Source organism: Condylura cristata, unplaced genomic scaffold (assembly GCF_000260355.1).
Source record: "Condylura cristata isolate star-nosed mole 26May11 unplaced genomic scaffold, ConCri1.0 scaffold00031, whole genome shotgun sequence".
Classification (NCBI taxonomy): Eukaryota; Metazoa; Chordata; class Mammalia; order Eulipotyphla; family Talpidae; genus Condylura; species Condylura cristata.
In genome coordinates this window covers 4,595,638-4,612,801 of record NW_004567132.1, presented here as the reverse complement: position 1 = coordinate 4,612,801, position 17,164 = coordinate 4,595,638, and the positions used below count along the sequence as shown (strand labels likewise).

The following is a 17,164-nucleotide window of genomic DNA, read 5'->3' as shown; positions in this document are numbered from 1 at the left end:
AAGTGTGTATTCTGCTGTCCCATCTAGGTTTATATGCTTGGGCTCTGATATTCACACAAACATGTATTTCTCAGTACATACCCCTGTAGTTAAGCCATGCATGACTGATATCCAGAATCTCAAGACCCTAATATCGAATGTTCAGATACAGTCAAACTCTTGTTATTACATACAAGGAAGAGCAAAATCTGAACAGTACCTAAGAGGGAAAGAAAAAGAAGCAGAGATATGACCTAGCTGGTAGCATTATCAAATAAAGGTGAAATATCTGTTTAAAGACTTAGAGAAAATATATGTAATTTGTGAACAGGTGAGGGACTATCAGCAGAGAAAAATTCAATGCATTTCTAGAAATGAAATATACAAGGTAAAATTCACAGGCCAGGATTAACAGCTAATGTGAGTATCAACTATAGGCCAGATCAAAGAAAACATCCAGGATGAAGTAATGCAAAATCAGAGCCTGATTTGAATAATGAACAGAGTATCAGTTATCTGTAAAGAAAGCTAAAGCATCCTTACAGGATTGTTTGTATTTGGAGTTCAGTAGTAATAAAGATCAGGGCATGAAAGAAAACATTACATCATACCTGAAGCTTTTCAATTTAATGACTACCTACAGGTAAGAGAAGCTCAATGAAACTAAATCATATTAAAGCCCAAAGATTAAAATGAAGTTTTTAAGAGCAAATAGAAAGGTGATCAATACATCATATAGAGAGTCAGCAGCAATAATAACCACTGACTTAAAAAAACCCATACACACAAGAAGACATGGAGACAACTTTGAAGTTGAAAAAGAAAGATTTCATACCCAGTGAAGCCTTCAAAGTGAAGATGGGGAGGGCGGATCCAGTTCCTGACAACAGAGCAAGTGCATTCTACCTGTTTCTGCCTATTAATAGAAATTGAAGAAACTGGCACTATCAGAATTGTTTGAAAGTACAGTTTGTAGAAGGCAGACTGGACAGGCATTTAAGGACATATGGAGTGACTTAGAGACAAGTCAACCCCATACCCTCATGTTTTTGGTGCTTCTTATGTACCTCAGCATGGGTCACAGAAAAGTTTACAATCTGTAAACATGTACAGATAAAAACAGGTCCAAGAAAAGAGTGCTGTCTCTATACCAGAGGACAAGGGACAAGCAGTTCGGCAGGGTAAACCTTTTCATACCTACTCGAGGTGGACAACATGAAAACAGCTCACCAATTCCCTCCCCTCCCAAACTTCCCATCAGGTGCTATGTAAACAGTTTCAAGTGTCACCAGCCGGAACTAAAAAGCAGAACACACACCTGTCCTGCCCCTGCACACTAACATGGATGTTATGAGACAGGCTTGTCAACCATTCCTAACTTGCACCACTTAGGTGGCATTCCTGCTGCTGCCTGACCAGATACTATGGCGAATGTAGGCCAGAATTAGGCTAATCTTCCCTGCATTAATCCAGAAGAAGCAGTGCCTCTTTCCCTCCCACCAGCCACTTTAGTGACTGCCCAGTAAGCTCTATATAATCATTAAGCCGAAATCCAACAACTCCCTACTTCCCTGTGGCCTCCAGCACCGTGGGGGAGATCACCACTTATCATCTCTGCTATGTATTATGTAAATGAGGGCAAAGAGGCAACATCCACATCTTCCTAGCCAGATCCTGTCCACACAGATTAAATATCAGAGAGAAAAATCAGCAAAGATAAAAAAGAAAACCAATGGAAGTTGATATAGAGTACTCCTAAACAAGAGAAAAATGGCTCTTTTCAATTGTAATTAGAACATTCACTAGAACAGACTATACCTTGGTTCATAGAACAAACCTTAAAAAAATTGAAAACAAAATTATACAAAGTATGTTCTCAGACAATAGTATAAATTAGAAATCAATGACAAAGGTAATAGAAAACTCTTCAAATACCTGGGAACCAAGCAATGCACTCCTAACAAGGCATGAAAAGAAATCTCAGGGAAGGTACAACGTAATTTGAACTAAACAAAATTTTAAAAAGATGTGTGGGGCCCTCCCTGGTAGCACAGCAGGTTAAAGCACAGCACTAAGTAGCTAAAGCCACTTCAGTATGAGTTAGATCCCCCGCTCCGGAGGTGACCCACATGGCGTGGCAGACCTCTCCTGACCCACCCGCTGCTCCCCTCAGCAGTGTACTTCGTCTGTCAGCCTGTTCTGCTCCCCACTCTGTCTCTGGTGAAGCCTCTCACCACCCCTGCACCTCTGACCTGTACCCCAGTTCTGTATGTATAAGTAAATAAAACTTAAAAAAAATTAAATCTTTAAAAAAAAAAGGTGTGGGATACAGTTAAACTAGACTTAATGCTTATGTTCACATGAAGCTTTCAAATCAATAGATTAAACTCTCAGCTAACTAAGAAAAAATAAACCATAATAAATCTGAACGAATAGTAAAGTCTCTAAACATTTGAAACATAGAGTCATTTCTGAATGGTTTATAGAGACAGAGGAGAAACATTATATTAAACTGAATGAAAATGTAGCATCAGAATATGAGGGCCCCCACTATAGTGCTAGAGGGGAAGTATAATACTGACCACCTATATTAGAAGTTTGAATTCAATGATTGTTTCTACCTCAAGAAATTAAAGAGTAAATAAGTTCATAGCAGAACAAACTAAACAAAATTAAGAGTAGGTATCAATGAAATTGACATAGAAAAATCAAACAAAATGTGGTTTGGGAAAAGACCAATAAAGCTGATAAACTTGATGAAAGAAGAGGGAAAAGTACCACTATTTAGAAAGAAAAAATAAAGTGCTCACAGACACTGAAAAGCTATAAATAAGGGGCTAGTATAAGTAATTTTATACATCCAAATATGATAATCTACATGAAATGGACTAGTCCCCAGGGAACACAGATTATTAAAACTCCGCAACTCAAGATGGAGTAGATGAGGAACTGCAAAACTGTGGGACAAAGGTAGCCTACCACCTGTCTGTAAAGCATAGCAACTAGAAATGGGTTTTGCATTCTTAAATGGCTGGAAGAATATTTGAAATTTGTATGGAGTTCAAATTCTAAACATGAAAGTGAAGTTTGGTTGAAAGTCAACTATATATGCCTTTGTTTATGTATTGTGTGTTTTTGTTTAACCCTGCAGCCTTGAGTAGATTTAACTGAGCATATAAACTGCAACTTAACTATTATATAGCTCTTTAAAGACAAGTTTTCCTACTCTTGAAATTGATAACTGAATGGAGCTAGTTCATAGTTAAAAGTTCACTATGTTCACAGTTAAAAAGGAACACTCCAGGTCTGTATGTTGTCACTGGAATATTCTCTAAAACATTTTAAAAAGGAACAAAATTCCACTCATTCTTTTCTAGAAATTACAAGAGAATGTATTATTCTGATAGCAAAAAGAGTACAATTAAGAAAAATGGACTGATAGCCCTCATGAAGAGATACAGAAGTCCTTCACAATATCTAGCAAATTGAATTCAGCAACATATCTGAAGAATGCTGCATGACCAAAGGTGGTGGATTTGGTGAATTATAAAACAAGTTCAGACTGAAATACTAATCCATGTCATTCACCATGGTAAGCAGCATAAAAGTAAACGAGTCATGAACATATTAATTAAAAAGGCATTTGACAAAATTCAGCATTCATCAATGACACACATTTTCAATACATTAAAAATAGAGGAAAGCTTCCTCAACCTGATCAAAAACCAACACCTAACGTAAATGAAAAACACGGAAGCAGTTCATGTTCAGCACTACATCCACACAGCAGAATATTATGTAGCATAAAAGGAATGAACTACTGAACATGTAAAATTTAGATGTAAGCAGACTGGGGAGAATAAAATAATCCAGTCCCCACAAGTTATGCACTGTTATTGTTATGCTTGATATATGCAGAAAATGACAAGATTACAACAATGCAGAATGGACTAAGGCTCCAGCTCTTAGGACTGGGAGAAGATGTCACAGTAAAAGTACATGAGGGGGCCCTTCTTGGTGGTGCAGTGGGTTAAAGCACAGCATTAAGAAGCTAAAGCTACCTAAGCATGAATTCGATTATGCCTGCCCCGGAGGTGATCCACATGGCACGTCAGATCTCTCCTGACCCGCCCACTGCTCCTCTCAGCAGTGTACTTTATCAGTTGGCCTGTTCTGTTCCCCACTCTGTCTCTGGTGAAGCCTCTCACCACTCCTGAACCTCTGGCCTGTACCCCAGTTCTGTATGCATAAATAAATCTTTAAAATAAAAGTACATGAGGGAGTTTCTTTGTGCCCTTTGTGCTCATGTTCAGCTCCACAGGATGATTATAATGGTTTTTCTGTACCTGTAGTAACATTTTATAGGATATACATTGTAATGTGTATGTAAAAATGGGTGACTGAAAAAGTCTACAGTTTTATATTTACTTTGCATCTACACATCTACACCCAGAATTGGGATTCCTGTACCTCACTGTAGTCCTATTTTTTTTTTTTTAAAGTCTACATTTTATAGAAATACACTGATGTTACTTCTTTGTCTTGAAAATTATACAGTTGGGGGAAGTAGAGTAACAGATGCATGGAAACTCTCTATATTAATTTTGCAACTTCTGAGTCTATAGTTAATTCAAAATAACATGTTAAGAAAATTCAAAGTAAAATATAGTTCCAGTCTCCCCATACCAAAAAAAAGTAAAGGTGATATGAAGATTTTCAGCAAGACAGAAGGTTAAAAAAAATTGGTCTGCAGGAATCTATACTATGCTACAATTCATGTTAAAGGAATTTTAGTTCGATGGGAAATGATACCAAATGTAAACTCAGGTCTGTGGAAATCCAATAACAGTAAAGACTAGGTATTTAAGATTTTATCCTCAATTTCTCTGAAAGAAAACTGACTTTTAAAAGCAAAATGATGTATTATGGAATTAAGTGTAAACGTAAAAGCAAAATGTATCACAATTGCCAAAAAAATGGGGGATAAATAAAAATGTTGTTTGTGTAAAGTTCTTACATTCTATGTGGCAAGGTATATGAAGTCATGGCACATTGTGGTATATGCACCTAAACAAAGCAAAAAATGCAAAGACTTAAATAAAGGGAGAAATAAGTGAATATACAATTACAGTTGGAAATTTTAATACTCCTTTTTCATTAAGTAATAGGAGTCTAAAATATAAACATTAAGGACGTAGACTGAAATATTTGACAAATTAGATGAGATGGATATATTTCTTGAAAGATACAAATAAATATATACAAAATAAAGAAAATCTCATGATCACAATATCTTTTGTAGAAAGTGAATTCATAATAATTAAAGATATTTTTACAACAAAAACCTAGACCTGGATAGTTTTATTGCTAAATTTGTCAAACACCTATGAAAGACAGAGCTCACTAAAACATTTTCTAAAGTAGGCACTTCAAACTCATAACACCTGAAAACAAAACCACATGAGGGTATCACAAGAAGGGGAAATTATAGGTCAGTTATCTTTAATCAAATATGATATGGAAATCCTTAGTGGAATAATAACAAATTGAATTCAATCTTAGCACATTATGACTAAGTGGGGTTACCCCAGAAATAAAAGGCTAATTAACATTCACAAATCAATGCAATTCATTATGCTAGTAAAGGAGAAAATCGCAAGATCATCCCACTAGGTTTTTAAAACATACTTAATACCCACTCATGACTTTAACTTTGAACAAGCTACAGAGACCATAAAATTTCCCCAGCCTCAAATAGTTAGCAGTAGATGTTTTCCTTGAACCTACCATTATATTTAAATGATGTAAGAATGTTTCCCTTTAAGATATGAAATAAATAAAGCAAGGATGCCAACTCTGTTTCTATCCAAAATAGAGATCATGGCAGGTGTGTGATAAGACAAGAAAAAAAAAAAGTGAAAGGCATACATATTGGAAAGTAAGAAGTAAAGAAATATCTCCTCACAGAAAAATGACTGAGCATAGAAAATCCTATCAATATATATAAAAAAAAAAAGTAAGTGAATTTAAAGTCCCAAGGGACAAGGTCAACATGCAAATTCTTATTTCTATATACATATAAATGGGATATGCAAAAAAAAAAAAAAGGGTTTCAAAAAACAAAATTTTCAGATGTAATTTGAATGGAAGATGTGTAAGCTATCTACACTGAATAGTACAGAGTATTGTTGAGGGACAACCATAAATGAAAAGAAAAATCAGATTTATGCATTCAGGCTCATACTGGGAAGTCAGTTTGACCTAAATTAATCTTTATATTTAGTGCAGTCCCATTCAAAATCCTATTGTGCTTTTTGTTGGAAATTGACCAGCTTATTTTGTGGAGGGGATGAGAACTTAAGGCCAAGGCATTCTTTTTTTTAATTTTTTTTTTTTTTTTAAGATTTATTTATTTGTGCATACAGAACTGGGGTACAGGCCAGAGGCTCAGGGGCGGTGAGAGGCTTCACCAGAGACAGAGTGGGGAACAGAACAGACAGATTGATGAAGTACACTGCTGAGGGGAGCAGCGGGCGGGTCAGGAGAGGTCTGCCACGCCATGTGGTCACCTCCGGGGCAGGCGGGACCTGAACTCATGCGGAAGCGGCTTTAGATTCTCAGTGCTGTGCTTTAACCCGCTGCACCACCAGGGAGGGCCGCCAAGGCATTCTTAAAGAAATGGGTGAAGCACTTAATACTACTTAATTTCAGAATTTGGTATAAAAGCTACTGTAATTAATACAGTGTGGTGGTAGTTTAAGGTTAGATTGATAGAACAGATTTCAAAAATGAATCCACAGTTATACATTGAACTGACTTTTGAAAAAAGGCCCTAAAAGATAGTTCAGAAAAGGGAAATCCTTTTAACAAATGGTGCTGAGACAACTGGTTTTCCTATGGAGAAGGTATGAACCTGAACACCTACATACACCATGTACAAGAATTGATTTGAAATGGCATACAGGCCCTTCTAACAGCCGCACCCACATAAACACACACACGTACGCACATGCATCTCAAAAATTTGTAACTTTGTGTTAGGCCCTTGTTTCTTAAATATCTGTACAGAATAAAATTAAAAATTAATTTCTCTCTCTACCAAACACTGCTTTGCCACTATAAAGTAAATACTGATGTCCAGTTTTGGTAAGAAGCAATCTGGCAATACAGTCGGCTTCAGTGTTTGCTTTCTACCAGAAAATAGGTGATTCTGATGCACAGTATATATTGAAAAAGCACCAAAGAATCTATATTTTACTATGCAATACATATTTTGAATCTCACAGTGATAACTATAAAATGTGACCATTCACTGTACGTTTCTTTGTATCAATCTTAAAAATACAATAACTATCATTTTAAAGCAGATTGAATGAAAGAGAGCTCTATTAGTACTTAAAACACATTTCTTCCTTTGGATAAACTTAGATGCTTGTTGGTTGGATGAGAAATGCCTAACTAGTACACTTCTAATTTTTGTTTTGGTTGCCAAGAAGTTCAGAGCCAAATTCAGTTTTCAGTTCAGTGATTAACATCCCAGCTACTTGGTCTAACAATATTTGGGTGGTGGGGAGTAGGAGGGGAGGTGGCTGGAAGAATGAAAGTGGAGGCACTGAGTTATTTCGTTCTCACTGTAAACTACTTCAAAGCATGTGAGGAAAATGATGTATGAATTATATAAATGTTGGCCATTTTGAAATTTTTTTTTCCCCACTGCAGATACAAATGCATTGTATGCTTCTTGTCAAAAAAGGTTAGATCAGGAAGGACTCTGCTGTTACTTCAGTGAGTTATCTAAAGTGAGTCACTATCCAATCAGATGGTCAAATAATACAAAAAAAAAAAAAAAATACATCATTTTAAAATACAACCATATTGACAAGGAAACACTTCACTTACATTTGATTATAAAGGTTAGACTGTAGGAACCAATGTAAAAGTACGGAGTATGTTAAGAGTCCCTAATGGATCATAGATAGCATGAAAACTTTAAGTGCACTTCATTACATTCTTTGGCTAAGAAAGAAATCAGATCTGTACACAAATGTGCTCACTGTCATTCTGTTTCTATAACTGGTGTCGGCTGCTTTGATTTTATCAACTTTAGATAGGATATTCTCTGTCCCTTCTCATTTAACAAAACCATACAACCTTGGCCTTCAGGAGAAAATAAAATGTCTGTATTCCCAAAGGGCATATTCTAATGTAACATTAAGGGGGAGGGGGGACACAACAAAAACCTCTCACCTGAGCTACTTCATTGTCAGGCGATCCAATAAGATTCTTGTTCTGCATTTTTCTCCACATTGCACAGGACTCAGCACTTCTTTCATGGTGGGCTTTTTTCTCTTTTAACCTATTTTGCATCTGATTGACTTGTTTTGTTGCAACCTTTTGTAAATCAACCTGTTGATACAGCATAAGTAACATATAATGAAAACTTTTGACACCTCAAAACAAAATGCATTCATGTCTCCAATACTGAAAATTCTACTTGCCAACCACTGAAAAAAGGGAAGAAATAAACAGGAAACAAGGATTATTATAGAAAAAAATATAGGTGGCAACATGCAGATCCTTTCTCATCAACTGGAGAAGGCCAATTAAAATTAGTGTCACTGTATGTACTCTTTAGAAAATTATCTCTACAGATACTTGTTTATTGAAAATGACATTTTTATGGAAAACTCACATTTTAAAACCACATGAATTCATTATTAACCTTTGCTGGGAGTACATTCAGTATATCTTCTTAGTTTAAATTCGTATTAATTAGAATTTTAGGCAGTTGTCTATCAATGACATGAGCCTAATTAAAGTGAAACCTATAGAATTGGCTTATGATGTCTCTCTCTTTTTTTTTTTTTTTACAGGTAATTTAACCTTTGATCAATGAGTAACAGTTTGTGTCATCCAATACTGTGTACCAGTATCAGAGTTTATGTTCTACAACAAGCTTGCTATCTTTAAGGTTTCTTTTTCACACCATAGTGTTATCTGTGGGATGACTGACTCTCAATAACCTTGAAGTAGACACAGAAATGGAAAGTCAGGTCCCAAAATACAGTTGGAAGATTAAAAGCCACAGTGAAGATCCTTATGTGAAGTATTTGCTCAGCAGCTTCATGTTTACAGCAGCTGAAAGTGCCATCACCTTTTTTCATGGGTTAAATAAGAGGGCAGAAGATAGGAAGAGAATAAGGGGAAATAATGGAGTAGCTAGTGCCAAACTAGAGAATGAATTACATTGGCTGAGCAAGCAGAGCCTTAATTTGTAGTCTCTCAATTTTCAGCTTCTAATGCCAAGTGTGTTCACTCCTTTGCTTTAAAATATGCTCGTGTTTTGTGGCTAGGTCAAGTTGTCACAACACCATTTTTTATTCACCCTTCCTCCCGGATCCCAGCTTTTCAAGGATAGCAAAGCCTTTGCCTTTTAGTAATCTGCAAATTGGAATTGTTTTATTATTCACTCAAGGGTTCTTTATTTCCACCACTCAGCTCTCCCAAGCTATTGAGGCAAGTTATATATAACTACTTTCTGAAATTTCAAGTTCAGTGCAAAAATCACTACTAGCAGTAATAATATATTCACCCCTGGATTTGCTATGAGAACCTCCATTTTGGGTGAGTGAAGGAACAAACATTCTGTGTTTGAAATAGAGGATAGTAGCTTCAACACTTTAGTGCTGACCTACAGCCCCTCTTCCACCTAAGTATACTCTTACAATGTAAGTTCAGGCATGATCATAGGGAGGGGAGATATTGATAACGTGATAAAACAGCTCATTCAGGAGTTGAATTGGGGCCTTCATAATGCAGGTCTTCCATCTTGGCTTTAGCATTCTCTTCTGGGAATTCTAGAGTGTTACCTCACCTCAATAAGCATTTTTACAAAAAATATGGTTTCCTTCAGTGAATTCTGGACATTAAATCCCAGCGGATGGCATAAATAGACTGGGTAGCCCTGATGATAGATTCTTCTAATTTGACAGTGCTACCTCAGGAGCTGTCAGAAGTACTAGAGAGTGATTTCAGCTATACATACCATCATTTTGATTGAGGCAAAACCCCCAAAAGACTTGCATTTCAGGAAAAATATCAATGTCTCTGCTATCTTGACAAAAATTCATTTCCATTTTAACTACAGTAACAGTTTTGAGGACTTCAAGAAGAAAGCTCAGTTTACAGGGAACAATTTATGATGCCTAATAAAACCCAGTATAGGAAAAATACCTCATTTTTCTTTTGCAAGAATGCTGTAAGCAGGCTGAGATTTTTAGGGTGATGTGTAATTTTCTAATAACTAACCCAAGCCATATTTTTGTTAATACTAAATTTAAAAGGCACAACCACTTGTGCTCAGAAATGAGTGCAGTGTTTATTTAAAAAAATAAACATTCACGATTTTCTTTTGAATCCTGAATCACAGTAACATTTTATTTATCTAACTATATACTTTTTCAGGTCCACTGACTTCTTAACTATGTCAACACTAGAAGAACAAGTCTGGAATTTACAATATGTTAAATTGCTAGAGTGATCATGTACATAGTCACAAATGTTTTTAGTTAGTGATGACTGTGACTGGAAGAAGTTTGGAGTCATGTGGTTGATACTCATTCTGAACTTAAGATATTTCTGTTATGGAAGCATTTAATTTTGGAAACTATCATATATTTACTCAGGGGAACAAGGTCTATTTCAGTATATATTATAATACTTTGGTTTTGAATGTTTACAACTTTGGTTTTTCTGTGACAAAATCTGGAAACTGAAAACAAGAAAATACAAGGCTTAGCCAATATGGAGAAGCCAGATTTCATACTATAATAATTAAATGTATTTGTGTACTCAGAATACTACTGAAATAAAGTCATTGGTGAATAAAATAATGATCTGCTGTGAAATACATTCCCAAATCACCTTACTCTTGATACACTGAGGCTGATCACATTGTTAACAGAATTTAACCAAGGTCTTAAGAATGCATATTATTCTTTAGTGTTTTCTTTTTAATCATAAAGTGCTTTAATCAAAAGGGAATGATAAAATTTTTTGATGGCAGCTCACTGGGAAAATGTTTTATATTCAATTCTCTGCATATAAAACTAGTTTCAGAAAAACATCATTTGAATTTGATGAAACTGAAAATTCTGGTGGGCAATAATTAGAATTTTATATCAGGTTACAGCTATCAGTTTTCAAAATGGCTTCTTTTATATTTCAATTAAGTTTATGAAACTAAAAAACTACAAAAAAAGGAAAAAAACTGACTTAAATTAGTGCAGATTAAGTGGTGACCATTATTGTCAAGGAAATGGTTCTTTGTTTTGTTGCAAAAGTGATAAAAACACAAAAGTCAATAAAACTGTTAAAATAAGTCTCAGTAATTACCAAGATCAAAATCCAGTGGCTTTTTATTAAACATGAACTTTTGTTCTGCCTTCTGCAATACGTAAATAGTGCTGACAATTGGTTTGTGAGGCACTTGCTACAATAAAATGTAATTGTATCATGAGAGAAAGGTGACAATCAGGAGATCATGAAAAAATTACATATTCTCACTGGTAGTTAATTAGCCATGCAAAACCTCCTCAAACAGATATTCTCTTCTATTAGGAATGATTACTATGCAGGCCTACAGATGTCAATACCACAGTCATTCAAATACTTCTTTCCCTACTAATTGAAGGTTGTAAAGCTCTGGTGCCAAGGTTTTGCTTCCAAAGAGCTAATTTATGACTAGAAGGATATTTTATGTCTTCAGTTGCAGCAGCTACAAAATTCAGCAAATCAGAACCATCTGTGCACTGATACTTGACTCACCATTCATCTCGCAGCCTATCAGTCACATTAGTTTGCATCCTGCATTCTTGGCTCATGAACACTTGTGATGATCCAAAGTTCATAAGAAATATTAAAAATGAATGGCATTCTGACCCTTCCTTACTGTATACACATCGGGGAAAAAAGCCCCCCCCCCACTCTTTGGTATATGGATAGCATCTAGCATCAAGGAAAAGATGGACTTTTAGTTACCTGTCTAGATATGGATAGGAATCTTGGTTTTCTCCACCCTCCTAGAAAACGATTTGAGTTCATTTTTTTGAAAGGCAGTAGAACAGAAAAGTTGTGACTTTAAAAAAATAGCTTTTTCAAAGAATTGTTTGTTTAGATTTAAATATCGGCACATCCACATATTCTGGTTAAATCTAAGCATGCACCAAATTAAGGCCTAGCTGGTAAGCAGCAATAGAGGGAAACAACTGAAGAAAAATCTGAAGAAAAGCAACAACAACAAAAAAAGATACTCAAATAAAACAGAGAGCTTTCCCTTTTGCCCTGGGTATTCTCAACAAAATCAGAGAGAATGTTACTTCCCTGACTACAAAAGGGACCACACTAAAAGATGGTATATTAAAAGAACTTTCAACACAAAGGGGAAACAGGAATTAGATGTGCAAACAAGAAACTCAGTTGTCAGATGAACTTTGAGGCCTAAAACTTAGTCTGTTAGGAAATCTTCAAGACAGTCACCATAGCCCAGGGACTGCATTACTTACTTTCTGATTGTTGGGAGTATGTGCATTTATACTCCTGCTACTGCAAAACTCCAATGGTCCGAAGGATATTCCGCTGGGGTTCAGAATTTCCTTAAGCATTTGATAGTCTGGCTGTTCATCATATGCTAAATTATGAGCACACACCAAATATTGGGCTAGTTCACCTGTGAAGTATTAATTTTTTAACATGTTATTCATGTTGGTAAGAACTCAAGACTTCAACATCCTCAACTATTTCTGTTCTTTCTCTTATACATGCAAACACAAACACAAGAAAACTAAGGGATGAACAATTTAATGAAAAATACTTTTTAAATGTTATTCAAAACTGACAATATACAGTGACCTACAGTGATCTGACCCGATGAAAAGAAGTAGTATTTTTCTTTTACTATCATTGTTGATATGCTTAAAATACACTAACCTTACCAAAGAGAAATTCTGGTGATCTTAATTTGCGCACAACTACTAAGAATTACATGACCGTGCGACCGGGCCCTTCCTTGTGCAGCGGGTAAATGCAGCACTAAGAAGCTAAGACCGCTTCAGCCGAGTTAGATCCCCCGCACCGGAGGTGACCCACATGGCGCGGCAGACCTCTCCTGACTCTCCCGCTGCTCCCCTCAGCAGTGTACTTCCTCAGTCAGCCTGCTCTGCCCCCCATTATGTCTCTGGTGAAGCCTCTCACCGCATCTGTACCTACCCCAGTTATGTATGCATAAATAAATAATCTTAAAAAAAAGGAATTACATGACCACTAAACAGGCATTTCATACCTATGTTGAAGATTTTAGTTCAGGTACAAGTATGTGTTACTTATTACAAACCTCCCTACTTTAAGGGAAAAAGACAATGCAAATTTTAAAGGCTTTGATTTTGATTTTTTAATAGTATATGTAGAAAGGAATTACATTTGATAATAGTATATGTAGAAATGAATTACATTTTCCTGAATTGCATTTTAGCATGCTAGACTTTCAAATACATGGAGCCTCCCTCCATCGAGTCTTCTTAATTTAGCTAACCCAGTTACTCTCCTGATATAGTCTTCTTGATTTAGAGCAGGACAAGACCTTGCTACCTGTTATTTTTTCCCTTTGGTAATCTCTTCTCTACAACTAGAATAATCCCACTTTTCTCATCAAGTTGAACTGGACGTTTTATAAGAACCAGTAAACAACCAGTGAACTATCCTAAAGTAAACACAATTTGCTTTTTTTTTATTTCAGGTGATTCAAACTAATGATAATAACTTAACACACTGGATCTAAAAACTGACATACTTCCATTTGTTCACAGATGGTTAGAAACTCCACATATTACTCTTCATAAGCCTTTCCCCTTTAAAAACTTATTACTGACCCAGGTACAAATATCTCTTACTTTTTCTTATTTATCTCACCCCAGGAAAATCTTGCAATCTTCCTGGATTGGTAGAAGAAACTTCCTAATCCTTCACTCCCTATTCCAGGCCTTCCTCCATGAGTGAGGGGAACTACAGAGACACTGGGTTCTACCCTCTTCATGGAAAATTCCAGGATTGGTCATCCTCTCTTATGCCCACAGGAATCACAGTGATGTTTCAACCACATTGTCTTTAGCACTTTTCTAGGAACATGAGGCTAGTGGGGTTAAAATGAAAACCCTTGGCTACAGAGTTTTTCTGTTTTTGAATGCTGTGGTAATAATGTAACCTACATTTTTCCTTGCTACAGTATACAATATATTAAGCTCCATTATCCAGCACTCAATCAGCCAGACCTCTGTTAACTAGCTAATGCTGTAGTCGCATCACATTTGTAAGAGAGGTGTCAAGAAAGTGGGACATCAAATTCCTGAAGGAATGATCAAAAAGATAAAAAAAAATTAGTTGCATTTGCTATCATTTCAATATAAATATTCTGTTGTTCTTTGGCTCTTTCCAGATCAGTAAGCTAAGTTTGGTATACATTACAATTCCATTAACCAAAACATCCCTAATGGGAAGAGTTGAATATATTGGGAAGACTTTCTGCAAATCACTGTTAGGAGACAATGGAAGACTTCTGGCACTCCAGCAAGTAATAACAGCTGTGCTGCAAAGCCTTCATGGGTCTGGAGTTTGAAAAACATGAGGGACCAGTGAGATAGGAGAGGGTAAAAAAGAAGAGAGCCACCTCCATTATAAAATTTTTATTATAAGCCTGGAGCCTAGACTACTGTGGTGTAGTACTGGTTAAAATGTTAGATCTGGATTTATTAAGTATGTGTTTTAATTTAATAGCATATTTCCAAAGCTATAAAATAAAATGCTTTGAGTATTATCAAAGTATCTGCTTTTTAAACTAATGAAACATTAAGTATCATTACTATCATTTCAAGAAACAGAAACTTTTAAAACTTATTACATAGAGTTGGACAAACATGCTGCAAACTTCTTGGCTGTTTTATTTCACAACATATCTTACTAATAAGCCTTTTGTAAATTGGCTTAATTTTTATTCTTGCAATACCCATTCTCCTAAGCACGACTTGCAAAAGAAATTTCCACTTAATAGTAAAGTTTCAGTGTTTTGGTTTAGAAATCTGTTTTTAATGAAATAATATTAAAGACTCAAATAAGTAGCCAATGTTGAATAAGAGGACCCATCATATCTCTTATTGCTGAAATCTTATCTTTAACAACAGAAGTGCCACAGAAAATATACTGGCCCACATGCATTTAGCTTGCACAACTCAGGTCATCTGGACTTTCTTTTCTACACTTAAAATGAATAGTATAGCTTTCCTCTAGACACACACCCAGAAGCCCCCCCCCCCCAAATCTTTTTTCTTGCTGTCCTATTGAATAGCAAAACAAAATCAAAAACTGACTTGGTAAACATGCTGATATTAGACAAAAAGGATCGTTAGCATTTTTGACCTGTGACTTAGTACAATTACAAAAACCAAAAACCTGTCATTCTTTAACCCATTCCTCCAAATACAAATATTCTTAGGTTTGTCCCCTGTATCAGGGAAAAAAGAGGAAGGAGAAGACTTACATTGGGATAAAACTTTCACACTTGAGAAACAGAAATGTAAGACAGAACTACTTTGTGCCCCATTTCTTAAGAAAATGAACATTTCGAGTTGTTTCAAGGGTGGGCTATAAATGTTTTAGATAACTACTTTTCAACTCTCTTTGAAACTGACACCATGGAACCTAAAAGCTACTTTGCCCAATATAAGCAGAGAAATATATTCAAACAGCTCATTTGAGAAAAAGCAATCCTGATGGGAGGGGAGAGGCTCTTTTTAGAAGACAATGTAACTCAGTTATTACTGGCACAAAACAATGTGCCACACACGGATATGCAAATGACAGGTACTTGGGTAATTCCAAATTGACTATTTTATACTGATGGTACTGTCACTTCTAGAATTCCAAAACCTGCTTTACTAACTTGCAAGGGAAAACCATCTTATGAAACAATTCCAAATCCCAAGGCCATACACCTTTGCCAATCCAAAATAATTGTGCTCACTATTCAGTCAGATTGTATGTAACCCTGGTTAAAAGCATAAAGTATATACTGATTTGGATTTTTCAATCACTGATTGAAAGTAGACTTTCTTAAGTCAACTCTTTCTTCAACTGTACAAATATGAGATCGTTGATTTTTTTCAAAGCCATCAGGAGAGCCTAGAACTGAGTAAATGTGTCCTCGTGGTGGTGGTGTATTCTAATGTCAAAGAAGACTGAAACACTATCCTCTCTATAGTCTACCAGAAGCCCTGAATTTCCTCCCACCCACCCCCCACCCCATGGCAATGGGAGTGGGTACATTAAGCAAAATCTATAAAACAAAAGTGATATATGTGGCAATCTGTTTAATAGGACAGGAGAAAGTTGAAGTTATCATTAAAAATTACAGCAACCAGTCCTCCCTCGTGGTGCAGCGGGTTAAAGCACAGCACTGAGAAGCTAAAGCCACTTCCTCATGAGTTCGATTCCCGCCTGCCCCGGAGGTGACCACATGGCGTGGCAGACCTCTCCTGACCCACCCGCTGCTCCCCTCAGCAGTGTACTTCGTCGATCTGCCTGTTCTGCTCCCCTTTCTGTCTCTGTTGAAGCCTCTCACCCTCCGTATCTCTGGCCTGTACCCCAGTTCTATATGCATAAATAAAGAAATTTAAAAAAAAAAAAAAAAAAACAAACTTACAGCAACCACTTCCAGAAGAAGCCCATTTAAGCACTGACTCAGGGAGTTCATCCAATAAGCTAAAACAAAATAGAGTAATGCAAGATCAACTTGTTTTCAATTCTTTGATTATTTTGATTAGAAGAGAACAATGCCTGAAATCTGTGTTGGTAGATTATCATTATTGTGACTTTAAATACTTTCTTTACCTACCTGAATGTAATGTGTAAGAAAGTTAAGTGGAGGGAAAACAGAGGGTTAGTGGAGGCCCGGGAGGGCCCTCACTGTCATCTAGAAACTGAACTGTGTAGAATTACAGTACAGATGCTTTCATTCAAAGTCTGTACATGTAGAACTACAGAAGCATGAATACCTGTCATTTTTTTTCTCTTAAAAAATAAGAAAAAATCCATTAAAAAAGTGTTTCTTGATTGTTAGGATATTTTTTCATGAAGTATT

At 36.0% G+C, this 17,164-nt stretch overlaps 1 protein-coding gene across 2 annotated transcripts in view; it reads right to left on the bottom strand.

The window, feature by feature from the left end:
- VRK2 (vaccinia related kinase 2) overlaps positions 1-17,164 on the bottom strand; it is an 86,159-nt gene that overhangs the window by 3,030 nt on the left and 65,965 nt on the right. For both annotated transcript variants that reach the window (XM_004691417.2, XM_012731548.1), the window contains exons 10-12: positions 16,727-16,785; positions 12,543-12,706; positions 8,227-8,385 (exon numbers count right to left, since the gene is read on the bottom strand). In XM_004691417.2, coding sequence (XP_004691474.1) covers positions 8,227-8,385; positions 12,543-12,706; positions 16,727-16,785 — 382 coding nt within the window. The remainder of the gene's footprint in view (positions 1-8,226; positions 8,386-12,542; positions 12,707-16,726; positions 16,786-17,164) is intronic.